The 14,448-nt window shown below is 31.2% G+C and overlaps 2 protein-coding genes across 2 annotated transcripts; both read left to right on the forward strand.

Annotated features, from left to right (window-relative positions):
* Positions 1 to 1,459: 1,459 nt before the first annotated feature.
* Positions 1,460 to 8,835, forward strand: LOC129914723 (protein SET). The gene is made up of 5 exons (XM_055994075.1): positions 1,460 to 1,882; positions 2,115 to 2,304; positions 8,112 to 8,400; positions 8,468 to 8,508; positions 8,570 to 8,835. The coding sequence occupies exons 1-5, from the start codon at positions 1,649 to 1,651 to the stop codon at positions 8,590 to 8,592; spliced, it is 777 nt and encodes a 258-aa protein (XP_055850050.1). The 5' UTR covers positions 1,460 to 1,648; the 3' UTR covers positions 8,593 to 8,835.
* A 3,556-nt stretch (positions 8,836 to 12,391) lies between these two features.
* On the forward strand, positions 12,392 to 13,559 carry LOC129914729 (ATP synthase subunit O, mitochondrial). Its single transcript, XM_055994082.1, has 3 exons — positions 12,392 to 12,548; positions 12,762 to 13,199; positions 13,257 to 13,559. Exons 1-3 carry the CDS (start codon positions 12,519 to 12,521, stop codon positions 13,410 to 13,412), a joined length of 624 nt encoding a protein of 207 aa, XP_055850057.1. The 5' UTR covers positions 12,392 to 12,518; the 3' UTR covers positions 13,413 to 13,559.
* The last annotated feature ends 889 nt before the right edge of the window (positions 13,560 to 14,448 follow it).

A 14,448-nucleotide genomic window follows, 5' to 3' on the forward strand; every position in this document is an offset into this window, starting at 1 on the left:
AGCTTTTCCAAAAAATAAGCTTTCTTCGGTTAAGTTTCTTTAACAGTATTTAAACAACGTATAAAAAGTTGTTAAATAAGTTCGAACTTCGAATAAGCAAATTAATTCTGAAGCAAGCTCAAGACAAGCTGTATAAAAAGTAGATCCTGCGCGATTTCAATTTACCGAAGCTTTTATTCTAGTTGGTAATCTTCCTATATATCTATGAAGATATCCCAACTAACATTTCAGCTTCGGTTAAGGTATTACAAAAGCTAAATTTCAGCTTCTTTTAAACTTTAGTAAGGTTGTTGGGCATGGAAAAAGGAGAACGTTATACAAGTTTGATCCTCTATAAGAATTTTAAACGAAGCTTTACCGAAGCTGTACCGAAGCTTTGAGATTTGACAGATAGCTTCGGAAGAGCTTGTATAGCTCTTTAATACATGTCTTATCGAAATTAAAAAAACAACTACAAAAACAAAAAAAATTCTTTTTTAACTGGTTTTTATTTGATTTTAAATCATGAATTTTATCTTGTGATCTGAAATTATATATATTTTTCCATTAGTTTTTAGTATACGTATTGATAATAATTTTAAAAGTATATCATTTTTTTGCCACACCCAGAAATCGAACTGCGTATCTGCTTCGTGGCAGTCCGCCACTCTACCCACTCGGCCATCGTAGTATATTAATTAATGAAGTCAAAAACTTAATCAGTTCAAATAGCAGAAATGTCAAAACAGAAAATGTCCGAGCTAAATTATTGAATGTCAAATCCAAAAAGTGTCCCAGCTAGATTATTCAATATCAAAACCAAAAATCAAATTTTAAACTTGGTAATTTCTATAAAGCTTCTATAAATTCATTAAACAGGCTTTTCCGAAAACAAGCTTTTTTTCATTTAAGTTTCTTTAACAGTATTTAAACAACTTATTAGAAGTTGTTAAACAAGTTCGAACTTCTATAAGCAATTAAATTCTGAAGTAAGCTCAATACAAGCTGTATAAAAAGTAGTACCTGCAAGATCTCGATTTATAGAAGCTGTTGTGCTAGTTGGGATATCTGCATTTTCATCTACTCTCGCTCTATCCAACATAATGTCTGGTTCTTAAATAATGTGTCCCCTCTTAATGCAAATTTGGAAATGCAGATGTACTATGTAAATCTACCATTAAAAACTCAGAAAAAGATGGAGACGAAAGTTTAGAATTAAATGAGTTGACAAACTAGAGTAGACTTTATTTTTTAAAACTAGCACCGACTGAAAATATGCGCCTATGTTTTTGCATTTTTGAAAATGCAAAACAATTTCCATCTAACATTAATTTAAATTTGAGCAAAAAAAAAACCTCCTTCGAACTACAAATAAAATTGTACCGACTGTGTGCCCACTTGAAACTTGAAAAATTTGTCTGAATGCATTCATCTTATCGTCAAGCTGGCCGGCCATTTTCTTTGCAAAAATTTTTCAACGATCGTTAAAAGTTTTGACGTCCTCGCAGAAATACGGGAAATCAAAAAGTGAAGCCGAACCGGCATTTTTATTCTTTGCAACAGTTGTGGAAATTTTAATTCAATCCTAGCAATAAATCCATAATTAATTGCCAACAAGCATTTATACATATATATAACATCCATTTTATCCAATTTAAACCAACTAAATATGTCTAGCCTACCAGCAAAACGCGCTAAAATCTCCGCAGACGATACACCAAACGAGGATGAATCAGAAGCACTAGAATTGATTGACGCTTGTCAGAATGAAATTGACGCCCTCAACGAGAAAGCCAGCGAAGAAATTCTCAAAGTCGAACAAAAATACAATAAACTACGCAAACCATGTTACGAAAAGCGCAGCGAGTTGGTTAAGCGTATTCCCAACTTTTGGGTTACAGCGGTAAGTCTCTCTGAAAAATTATTCTTCCTTCCAACTTCTCTAAAACAGCCATTGCACGCATGCTTCCGTTAGGATGGCTTTGGGTGGAAAATTTATTGCGCACGTTTTTTTGTTTTAATTTATTTTTTATTTTTCCTTACATATTTTTTATGCGTTTTTGTTTTTAGCATGCAGACATGATATTTATTGAAATGTTTTTTTTTTTCTTTTTGTGTTTTTATTTATTTTTCAGTTCATCAACCACCCTCAAGTTTCGGGGATCTTAGACGAAGAGGAAGAGGATTGTCTGCATTCGTTGACTAAACTGGAAGTGGAAGAGTTTGAAGACATAAAGTCGGGCTATCGCATAAATTTCCACTTTGACGAGAATCCATATTTTGAGAACAAAGTCCTCACTAAAGAGTTCCATTTGGGTTCTGGCGGTAAGATTTTATTTTATTTTGCGCAAAAATTAAAAGCGTGACTTGTTTTGTTATAACGTGAAAGTAATGCATATTATTTTAGTCGTGGGATGGCGACTGTACTTTTTTTGCGATATGAATTGAATTTGTGTGTATATAAACAGTTGATGATTATTTTAAAGATGAATAACATCAGATTTTAGAAATTGCAACATACCTACCTATCTTTTAAAATTATTATTATTTTTTTCTATCAGCAGGTATTTAATTTTTGTTTTTTTTTTTTTCTTTTTTTGGAGGGGGATTCAGTTTTTGTTATTGGTAGATTCGCTTATATGTTTCATTTAGGTATGATTAAAAAAGAGTCGGAAACAATTTGTTTATGTTATAATATCATAAGGAATAATGCAAAATGTATTACGGCAGAAAAATTAAGTTATGAGTACATTAGGGTGTCCATCTCTAGGACCTTTCTAGATAGAGAAAATTGTACTCTCGAACTTCTACAAAAAAGAAGGCTTCAAGTTACTAAAATTTTTAAAAGTTTTTATATAAAAAATTGGAACATAGGTAGGTACTTTATATGAAAAAAAAAATTCTGTTTTAAAGGAAAAAAAAAACATCTGAAATCAAATTGAGATCTAAAACAAGCAATGCAATTTGATTTTATTAACCCTTTGTTCCCAGAGTAACTTTTTTTTTTTAAATTTTTTTCACGAAAAATTACAAAAATCTTGAGAAAAAGTTTTGATATTTTCTAGATACACACCAAAACGAAAAAATTATGATTGAACTACATAGTAATTACATTGTATAAGTAATGTTTTGAGCTGAGAGTACAAAAGTTGAAGTCCATTTTTTAGTAAAAAAAAACTAAAAGATAAAAATGCTCGTACAAACCAATGTGTTTTACCAAAAAGTCTTATTAAACTAGTACAGTAGTCCCTCGATAATGTGAACTAATTAAAACAAGGCCTTTTCGGATTTAAGAGGGATTCACATTACTGGAACTTTTTCCAACAGTCATTTAACTGATTAAAACATTCTTTATAACCAATGAATATCACAGAAAATATTTATTTTAAGCTCATTTTAAGCATTTATTGAATTCATAAAAAAATCAATAAAATACAATAAATTTCAAAAACTTAAAAAAAATCATAAGAATCTTTAAAATCAATTCTTCATAAAAAAACGTAAACGTACTTCATAAAAAGATGTAAAATGCTAGCACAAAAATCTCCAGCCTGCAGCTGCATTCAATATATCTTAAGATATGTCCAGACAAATAACAGTTATGCATTTTTCAGACCTATACAAAAATTGCGTGCACGAACGAGAAAAACATGCAAGCTTTGCAAAGGAAATTCACACTATAGAGTCTAAAAATTTTCGAAATTCACATTATAGAGATGACAATGAAAATTTTTGGCGATTCACATTTTAGAGAAATTCGCATTATCGGTAATTCACATTATCGAGGGACTACTGTATTTGGATTGGAAAAGCAAATTTTCAGATGAAAAACATGTTTACATATTCCATAGATTAAAGAACCATTATAATCATTCTCTTTCAGTGTTACCGTTATTTAATTTTATAGCTCTAAGCTTAAGGCTCCTAGAAAAATTGAGAAAACCCTCACAAATCCTGCGTTTTTTTTCAACTATGTATATATGTATTAACTTTTATATAGATATTAAATTTTTTGTTTGTCGTATCTACTACTCATAATGCAAAAGCTCATGCAATGATTTTCAAATTTTGGTTATTGCAATAACAAATAATTAATAGGCAAAGGGTTTAAAGATGCATTTTTAGAAAAAAAAAAAAAATTAATTTTGTATAAATATTTTTTTTTGCAAAAAAAGATTAGCCCCTTGTAGCCCCATGTGACATATCTGTTACAAACCAACAAAAATCCCACAAAAGTTGCAAAAACATATTTTTTAGATATTGCTTTATCGAAATAGTACACCATATTTTTAATAAATTGCACCGATAGTTTTTATTTGGCAGTTAAAGTTGAAAGTTCGGCTTTTTTTGAAAACTACGAAATTAATATTACTGGTTAAATATTGGATAGTTTTTTGCTTCAATTTTTGCATTTATCCACAAAAATAAATTATTTAAACTTATTTTTTTACTTCTTAAATTTTGAAATAACTAAGTAAATAATGAAGATATTGAATTTAAAAAAAAAATACGTGTTTTATTATAGCGAAAGGCAAGTCGATTGACATCATTAATTTTAAAATTTGCGATCTTGGGTTGTAACCCAAACTTCAACAAAATTGGTATGCAATTTTGTAAAAATTACTAATCAACACCAAAAACCAAAACTTCCAAAAAGTTCATTTTGATTTTTCAAATTTTTTTTTTTATATTTTTAAAAATTTAAAAACTAATTTTTTAAAAATTTTATTTTTGGCTTTTTTTTTAAATTCAGCCTTATTCTCAATAGGGGTGTGCTAAAGAGACATTTTTTAAGAGCAGTGAGCAGCATACAAAAAAAAGCAGCTATCAATAACTGGTATTTAATCACTCTTTTAATATCAGTTAACGTCTCACAATGTTCCTTGATTTTTTTCCTGATTTGCCGGGTGGCAATGGTGCAGTGGATGTAGTGCTTGACTGCTAACCTGAAGGTGTGGGTTCGAGTTCGAGCCGTACCTTAGGCAGCATTCTTTTGTAGCCACCCGTGGGATTATATGAAATAATAATACTCTTAATCTCAATTCACTGTGCCAAAAAAAATTCTTTCTTATCTTTCTATTCCTTCTAACTAGTGCCGTGCAGTATGCATTTAAAAGCCCTAAAGCCAATTTTATAAAGCAATTTTAAATGTTTATCAGGCTTTTACGTCCTAAAATGACGTTTGTCCCATACAAAAAAAACGTCATTTTAAAAGCTTGTTAAATGTTTATGAAATCGGCCACTAAGTTCTTACAGGCATATAGTTTAAATTATTAAATTATTATTAAATATGATCAGGTTTTTCAACAAAATGCAACCAAATGTCACTTGTGATTTTTCCCTCAATGATTCTAATAAAATGCATTTACAAACTAAAATGCCAAAGACAACAACCCACAACAACCTACACTAATAAATAAAATACAAAATAGAAAGAGAAACTAGATAGCGAATGTGTGAAATCGGGCCAAAAGTCCATAATGGACTACTGATTCACTTGGGTGGGTGAGCCAGAACTCCCTAATGTCGAAAAAGATGTACAAAATTTTGTCCACGGGAGAATCAATTTTGAAAATATAAATTCGCGCAAATTTTTTTCCGCATTGCATTTACCGAGTTATAACATGAGCTGAGCATCTTTGGTGTTCGGTTTATCATACAATTGCCAAAACGCGATTTTTTCATTTAATGTATTCAAATGTTTAAAAAAGCCTTTGAAATTATTGTATAAATGTTGAAAATTGAAGAAAACCAATTTTTGAAAGTTGGTCTTATTTCACTCGAACTAATTTCATTGCACCAATTGAACATTTAATGAAATTTTCGAAAATTGACGAGTGTTCAAGTTTTGAATACTTATTAAAGTAATTTTCTGAGATTTACTCGAATTTAAAAGATATTTGCTTACTTTTTTTATAAATGTTATGGAGAGATATTGCGAAGAAATTTAGAAGATGAGAGTTCAGCCGCTTTATAAATTTTGGTTTTCATAATTGGTTATAAATTTTTAATCGAAGGGCCAAAAGTCCACAGGAATTTTGTGTGAACTTTTGACCCACTTGTAAGTCCATAATTGATTTGTAGAGCTATGACCCACACTAGTGAGCCAATAGTCTATTATGGACTTTCGGCCTGTGGACTTTTGACCCCTTTTTCGTTTTGATTAAGTTCTTTTTTCGATAATGATGAAAAAATGGAAAGGGAGCAAATTTTTTGGAAGCTTTTTAAAGGGGATTCCTTCTCCCGAAAAAAATTTCCCAAGAGCTTTCATTCAGAATCGGAAATGGATGTTATCCATCATTTTAAAATTTTTACTAAACAAGAGTCGATTCATTAAAAAGAAAAAATGTCGATCAGAATATTTGGGTTAAAAAAACTTTTCTTCACCTTAAGTATTTTACTTAATTAATTTACTCATAGTAAAAAAAAATCATTAACAATTGTACGAAAGGATCTTAACTATGAATTACTGATCTAATGAGTCTAATTTATTGGAAGTAAAAAACTTTGAGAAAGACCAATAAGTTAATTTTTACAAAAAAAAAAAAGAAGAAATTTAGAGTTTAACTCGATTGCCGCAAATTAATTATTACTTTAGTCTCCAAGATAGAAGAAAGAAGTGCGTTGCGAGTTTAAATCTCAGAATTATTTAAAAAAGCAATAATCTTTACATAATGAGATTTCAAAACCTACTTCATAATCTCTATGATTCTAATCGTAAAAGCGATAAAATCGGGTAGAGGCCCAAGCGTCCATAGGCCATTTTTGATAATAACAATTTTAGCTAACAACAAATTAAAATGTATTAATACAAATATAAAAATATTTTAACAAGCTTGAAACAGTAAAAAACAAGACTGCTATAGTAAGCTTTTAAAAAGTTTAAAACCTCCGAATGTGATGACCTAAGTAACGTGCAATACAGAACTTCATTTTAAACTTTTTTCAGAAAACAGAACATTAAAAATATTCAACTTTTCATTAAAGTTGTGTAAAAACTGCTTTTATCGTGTCGCAACTTTACATCTACATACATATTCGGCAGATGAGCTGGTAGATAATCCTAATCAGGTTATCCCCCGCTTTGTTAGCTTTCTCTTGCTGCATATGCTTACCGGCATTCATAATCAAACCAGGGGTTTAATTATGGTGGTCTAGTGACACCTAGCACTACAGCAGCATCTCTGATGGCGCATTTGATATGTTGCCACAGATTCTATAGACTTTCTTCTAGCGATATAGGAATTCTTAAGAGGTTATTCGAAACACGTCAGAAAAGGTCCTGGTCGCTGGTAATGTATTGCGATTGTAGAATTCCAGCGTCGAACCTCCCCACAGTATTTCCTTATGTTTGCGATAATCTGGGTATCCGCATCCGTACATTGTCTTTAACCAGCGTCAATTCGTTATCGTGTCGTTTTGTCTTAGATGGCAGTTATGTATATGTGCTTTACAACTGTATGTTGTTCGGGAACTAGCCTTCCACCTGCAGATCCAAAATTCACTGTTCTTATTTCGTTTGCAGACTTTGTCATCAGTTAATCCGTCCGTATCCGTAGCTAGAACTGAAGGTACAAGTTGTTTAAGTGGCTATGTCTGGGAGAATTTTGTGTTAAATTTTTGATTTGTTTACTTGAATTGAAAAATCTTATAATCTTAAGTTCTACTTATCGCATCGCTGAGATGCAGGTGTTCGGGTTTAGAAAAAATGACAGCATCAGTTCTTATTTAGAATGTAAAAAAGTTTCAATTTAATAATTGAAAAACTCACTTATTTAACTCCCGGAAAACCGTGTATAGCTAGCTGAAAATTAAAGTTAACAGACTTTTGAATTCGATATCAGGAGCCATTAGCGTACTTAGATTTTGGTTATACCCCCAATCCTAAAATTTGATCTGTGTTTGGAAATGGTAAAAACTTCGTTAAGAACTTTATTTTTAGAAAAACTTATATTCTTTGTAGCTGTTTCATTTTCAACTAAATCCAAAATGTGACGGTCAGAAAGTGTTTAATCAAACAAAAACAATTTGCCAAACTTTTTCAGAATACAACTCACGAATATTCTTTTTCTATACCTTACAAAGATATTATATTCTTCATTTAAATAATACAATCAATTATAAATTATTAGCTGCCGAAAATAGCGATCATCCATCATCAACTAGTACATCAATTCAATGGAAGGAAGGCAAGAATCTACTTAAGCAGTTGCTATCAAAGCCTTTTAATAACAAAAAGAAGAGGAATTCCGAATACAAGACATTCTTTGACTGGTTCACTGACAACAGCGATCCGGTGAATGATGAAATAGCTGAACTCATCAAGGACGATCTGTGGCCAAATCCATTGCAGTATTATCTGGTACCTGACATTGAAGTTGAGCCTGAAGATGAGAATGACGATGATGACGATGACAACGAGTAAGAACAAAAACAATATGAAATTTATTCGTTTTCTAATCATTTTCTGTTTGATTTTTTTTTCCAGGGACGAGATGTTTGATGAAGAGAATGTGGAGGAAGAAGAAGGTTAATCTAATATTATATTTCCATAAATACAAGAATTAATTTTTTTGTAAATTTCATTCAGATGAGGGAGCAGAAAACAAATAATAAATTGCAGCTTGAAGTAAAGCAATTCAATTAAGCAAATAATAAAAAAAACAACATTGGATATTATATTAACTACAATGTAAAATATTTTTCTTTTTTTCCGAAAAATATTTTAAAAAGGCAAACCAAGATATAAACACGCGTTCTCTTTAGTTATAAAAGTTAACGTGTATACCAAATTATAATGTTGGAATTTTTAAAGTTCAAACTAATAAAACTTATCCTTCTTTCGGAAAAAATAAATTTTGTCTTAGTTACTTTTTGCATTATAACTACGGTGACCATCCGTCCCGGTTTACCCGGGACTGTCCCGTATTTCTACAGCTTGTCCCGGGTTTTTATTTAAGAAACCCGAGACGTATAAGTGTCCCGTATTTTGTAATTTGTCCCGTGATTGTCCCGTTTTTGCACATTCTCTGATTTTGTTTTATTCAAAATTTTAAAAACTTTGTACGACAAACAAGAAAAACTGGCTGGAAATTAAAAGTTTTTCTAATTTTTCGGATAAAAGCATTAAGCCTAGTACGACGCTGCTGAACCAAAGTCTTCAAAGTCAAAAAACTCTTTTGGAGCAAGAAAAAATTACCTGGACAGTTAAATGTGAGTGATAAATGATTGAAAAATCTTCAAATATTCTAAATCAGGTAAGAATTTCGTTGGTTAAGCTGCTGATATGCAACGAAAAGCAAAATTTTCGCTTACGACTTTGTTGTGCTGGTTTAATACGAACATTTTCGGTTCGCCTCTAGACTAGGCTTTAGTTTTAAAAAAGAACGCAGGAAAATTTCAAAACTTTTAAGGACATGTTGAAAGTTTAATTAAAAATTGTTTAATTTCAAATCATTTAAAATAAAATTATAATGTTAAGAAACAGCTCTTACGATTTTGATTGAAAAAATATTTTTTTAGAAGTTATTAACATTATATAAAACTGCTTTCTTGATTTCGTAAACGACTTAAATAATTTCAACGAAAATGCTCCCATAAAATCGTTTAAATCTTGATATAAAAATAAAGAAAAATTATGAAAAGTCTTTAAAAAAATTAAATTTTTATATACTTTTTTTTTGAAAAATCAATATTTTAAAAATGATCCAACGAATTTTTAATCTGTCCCGGGTTTTGCTTCGAGGAATATGGTCACCGTAATTATAACAGGATGTTAGGAGAACTTTCTGCATTGTATTGTTTTTTGTTCTCTTGTTGTCCGTACTCGTTAAATTCTTAAGTCATGAATGTTTGTTAAACTGTGTTCTGAGATTTAATTGGTGCTAACATTATGTCGCAGATAGGTTGGGCATACATATATCATTTTTGATTTTCATTAAGTCTTTAGTTAATATTGAGTAAATTCATAAACGCATCACTGCAAAAATGGGTAGCGATCATTCTTGTCAAACGTTCATAAACAAAAATTATTGGCATCATATAAAACGTCAATTTTTCAGTATTGCAAAGTTGAGTTATTTAATAAGATTAGGTAAAAAAAATATATGTATTTTTTATCTTTTTGATGTTCGAGAAAAAAACAAAGGTAACCCCTCGCCCAAAAAAAAAATATGCATTTTAAAAAATTTCCTACAATTTTATCGTGTGAGACATCAGAAGAAAGGTCTCGTTTAAGCTATTCATCACTGAAAACAAAAGGTTTCTTGGAGGTATGGTTGCCGAGTTATTCGCATCCAAAAAACATACATTTCTAATATTCAGAGGCAGATATCTGCTGAACAAAGTCTCGAAACGAGACATATACAGGGTGTCCCAAAAGTAATGGATCATACGAAGTATGCTGATAGGCCAACTTTAGGACTCTCAGAATTTGGTAACTTGTTCATCCCAAATCTTTACGGTTTTCGATTTAATGCAGTTTTTGGGAAATTTCGATAAATCCCGACTTTGCAACAGTATTTTGCTTCCTCCGTTCATAATTGATTTTTGTTACAATTTACAATTCTTTCACTAAAACATTGCCTAATAATAAGAAATAATTAATTAATCAAAATATTTTAATTTCATTCGCCATTTTGATGCAAATTAATTAACAGTTCCATGTTTTATAAAAACTCAATTTCTTACTTTTATTTCAGAGCAACACCCTGAAAAAAATTTGTATGGTGTGACCCTGGTTTACTATTTTGAAAACTTGCCGTGTTATTGCAGATTTCAAAAATGTATAAAAGTTTCCAAAGATGAAATTAGAACGAAAGATATTACAATTTGAATGGAAAAAAACAGAGGTTTTCAGAGCAAAATAACAATCAAAAATCGAGGCTTTTATTCAAAAAGTAATAAACAAACAACAGTCGAGAAAATTTGTTTATTTTTCTTTGTTATTTTTCTCTGAAAAGCCCTGTTTTGTTGCTTTTAAATTGTAATATCTTTAGCTCTAACATCAACTTTGGAAACTTTTATACATTTTTGAAAACATCAATAACACGGCAAGTTTTCAAAATAATAAACCAGGGTCACACCATAGTGAAAGAATTGTAAAAAACAAAAATCAATTATGAACAGAGGAAGCAAAATACTGTTGCAAAGTCGGGATTTATCGAAATTTCCCAAAAACTGCATTAAATCGAAAACCGTAAAGATTTGGGATGAACAAGTTACCAAATTCTGAGACACCCTGTATATATGTTTTTTTTGTTTTCTGAGTTATTCGCATCCAATTTTTTTAAAATTAAACTACATAGTATTGGTTTACACATTTCAGTTCAAAGTGAACACTTGAACAGGCTTATGCGTTTAGGTATGTTTTGCCAAAATAAAGGGCATTTTAAAAAATTTCCTCCAAATTCATCGATATCAAAAGAAAGGTCTCTTAAAGCCTTATTCATAACTGAAAACCAAAAGATTCTTGGAGGTGTGGCTGCTGAGTTATTCGCATCGCATTTTTTTTTTTCTTGAATACGAAGGCAGATTCTTCTGACCAAAGTCTCGAAACTACTATTGGTTTACAGATTTAAGTTAACCCTGAGCAGGTCTATGCATGTAGGTAAAAAAATTACAAATTTATTTTTTTCAGATTTTCGGGAAAAAATCAAGGTTAACTCCTTGCAGAAAAGAAGTGCATTTTAAAATATTTCCTTCAAATTCATCGAGTGAGATATCAAAAGAAAGGTCTCTTAAAACCTTATTCATAAATGAAAACTAAAAGATTCTGGGAGGTCTGGCTGCTGAGTTATTCGCAGCCAAATATTTTTGTTCTTAAATTCGGAGGCGGATACATATCTGCGAACCAAAGTCTCGAAACTAGTATTGGTTTACAGATTTGAGTTCACAGTGAACAAGCCATATAATATAAACATACATTATATTTTATTTTTTATTTTTTGAAAAATAAGAGAAAGAGCATGAGTGGGTTTTTTTTTTTGACAGGAGGAAATCTTCAAAAGACACTTGGCAGTATTCTACACCAAGTAGTTTGGGACTCTTAACCACTAAAACCACCTCTTAATCAGGACCAATCTTGAAAGATCGACATCAGATTTATCTTTCTTAACTTTGTAAAATCACTTTGGGGGAAGTTTAAACTTTTAATACTTTCCCATGTTTTTTTAGACCATAAGCTAATGAGTCTTGGTTCTTCTTAATCTCCGAGCATGGTTTCTTATATGAGTGAGTGAGTAAACAAATATGAGCGAAATCTGTTTCTATTTCGATCCAATATTCCAAAAATAATTTTTTTTTGTGCTTCTAAACTTACCCTATTATTTTTATTTTAACGGTCAATTAGTGACTGCCATCTATGTTTGAATCAAAACAACTAAAAGCATTGACATCACCCCCATTTTTGAAATGTCACTTCAACACTTATACCAACTGCAACAAATAAAATAACCAACTGACAGCGACGGCTACCACTCTGCACCGCACCAACATCGATTTGGAATTTCAGCTCTGAAAAATATATTTTATCCCACGAAATGGCAGCCGTAAATAAGTTAGCTCTTTTGGTATGTAAAATTAAGATTATGTTAACATGTTTCATAATTATATCATAATTAGTTTAAACTACAAAAAGACATAAATTGAATCACATTTAACTTGAAAAACCCATCTCTTCAAACACATTATCCAACTTTTGGTTATGTAATGTGTGTGCCTGTTCATTTATTTCAGTTATCAAGAAAATTTCTTTATATAAACTTCATTTCTATTCCAATTAGGTTCGTTCCATGAGCAGTTCTGCTCAAACTGTAAAACTTCCAATCCAAGTTTTCGGTCTTGAGGGTCGTTATGCCACCGCTCTTTACACAGCCGCTTCCAAAATGAACCAATTGGATCAGGTTGAAAAGGATGTAATTAAGATCCAAGAAAGCATCAAAAGCGATCCCAAAATGCGTGAATACGTAGAAAGTCCAATCATTAATCGCAAAGCCCTCGGAACTGCTTTGAGGGAAACTTGCGAAAAGTTGCGTATGGCACCAGCCACAAGCAACTTGCTTGGTCTGATGGCTGACAATGGTCGTTTGAAGAAACTCGACACTGTTATCAATGCATTCAAAACCATAATGGCTGCCCATCGTGGTGATGTTGTTTGCGAGGTTGTTAGTGCTAAGCCATTGGAGAGTTCCCAGAGGAAGGAACTCGAGAGTGCCTTGAAGGTAATGACAAATCTCCTTATAATCGTCAGGTTTCTCTAACATTTTTATTTACTACAGGCATTCTTGAAGCCAAATCAAAACCTTCAAGTTACAACCCGTGTTGATCCAAGCATCATTGGAGGACTTATTGTTTCGGTTGGTGATAAATATATTGACATGAGCATTGCCACTAAAGTTAGGCTTTATACTGATGTCATTTCTTCAGCTGCCTAAGAAGATTTTAATGTCTAAATTACCTTTATTAAAAAAAAAATAATAATAATTAAAAGAAGTCGAAGTTAAAAACAAATCTGTACTTTTTCATTTAAGAACTTTAAACATTTATGCTGAGAACAAAATAAAAGAAATGGAGTTGTTGCATTTAGATGTTTTTTATTTATTGTTGAATCTCTTGAGAAAGTGCCGTAAAATATAGTGTGGACCAATAATTGTAGCCATATAACAGGAAACAAGATTCTTGAAAAATTGAATCTTCTAAGTTATAATCATTGGTTCTTAAGAGCTGTGACTTATTTGCTTAAAAGTATCTATAAACAAAAGGTGAAAGCTATAATGCTTGCAAGAATCGAGCATCATTTTGCATGCCTTTAACAATGTGTCGTAGGTCCTCTTATATGTAGGAGGAAATCATCATGAGTTGGACTTAGGACACTTATATTTTCTTGCTCAATCGAATTGGGCATTCTGGCTCTGTAGCATCTTTTATCGCATTCCATACAAAAAAATCGATTTAAGAGCCCCCGCACACTTTAGACTTTCTATCGGCCGATAGTTTATTCCGGTTGAGCTCCTAGTCAACGCACAGGAAGCCGACTAAGGGCGGTTTTATTAACTTTTGTTCAACTTCATGATAAATTCAAAGTTGATCAACAGCGGTTATAAATAATGAGTTGAATGACAATTTAAAAACTATGCTTTTTCATTATTTTAATTTCAAAACTCAATGAAAATCAAAAGTTTGCCTAATTAACTGTCGGCCGATAGAAAATTTGTAGTGTGCGGGGCTCTAAAAGTGATGTTGATGCAATTTACTTGTCATAAACAAAGTGCCGAACATTATTTATTGAACAAAAATCGCTTCGAAATCGATTTTTATTTTGAAGAGATTCGACATTAGAAAACTATCTTAAGACGGTTAATGTGCAATAAAAGCATAATAACTTTGATGGAAATTGGGATAGGAATTGTTTGAATAGGGAAGGAAAGCACATTAAATTCCAAAGACGCGGTCTACGTGTGTAGCACGGCT

This window comes from Episyrphus balteatus, chromosome 3, assembly GCF_945859705.1.
Source record: "Episyrphus balteatus chromosome 3, idEpiBalt1.1, whole genome shotgun sequence".
Lineage (NCBI taxonomy): Eukaryota > Metazoa > Arthropoda > Insecta > Diptera > Syrphidae > Episyrphus > Episyrphus balteatus.

What these genes read in the sequence shown, in the direction of transcription:
- LOC129914729 (XM_055994082.1), top strand. Translation starts at nt 12,519, where the DNA reads ATGGCAGCCGTAAATAAGTTAGCTCTTTTG. An exon ending in TAAATAAGTTAGCTCTTTTG is followed by an intron (nt 12,549 to 12,761) that starts GTATGTAAAATT and finishes TATTCCAATTAG; the next exon opens with GTTCGTTCCATGAGCAGTTC. An exon ending in AACTCGAGAGTGCCTTGAAG is followed by an intron (nt 13,200 to 13,256) that starts GTAATGACAAAT and finishes TATTTACTACAG; the next exon opens with GCATTCTTGAAGCCAAATCA.
- LOC129914723 (XM_055994075.1), top strand. Translation starts at nt 1,649, where the DNA reads ATGTCTAGCCTACCAGCAAAACGCGCTAAAATCTCCGCAGACGATACA. An exon ending in GTTCCATTTGGGTTCTGGCG is followed by an intron (nt 2,305 to 8,111) that starts GTAAGATTTTAT and finishes ATAAATTATTAG; the next exon opens with CTGCCGAAAATAGCGATCAT. An exon ending in GATGATGACGATGACAACGA is followed by an intron (nt 8,401 to 8,467) that starts GTAAGAACAAAA and finishes TTTTTTTTCCAG; the next exon opens with GGACGAGATGTTTGATGAAG.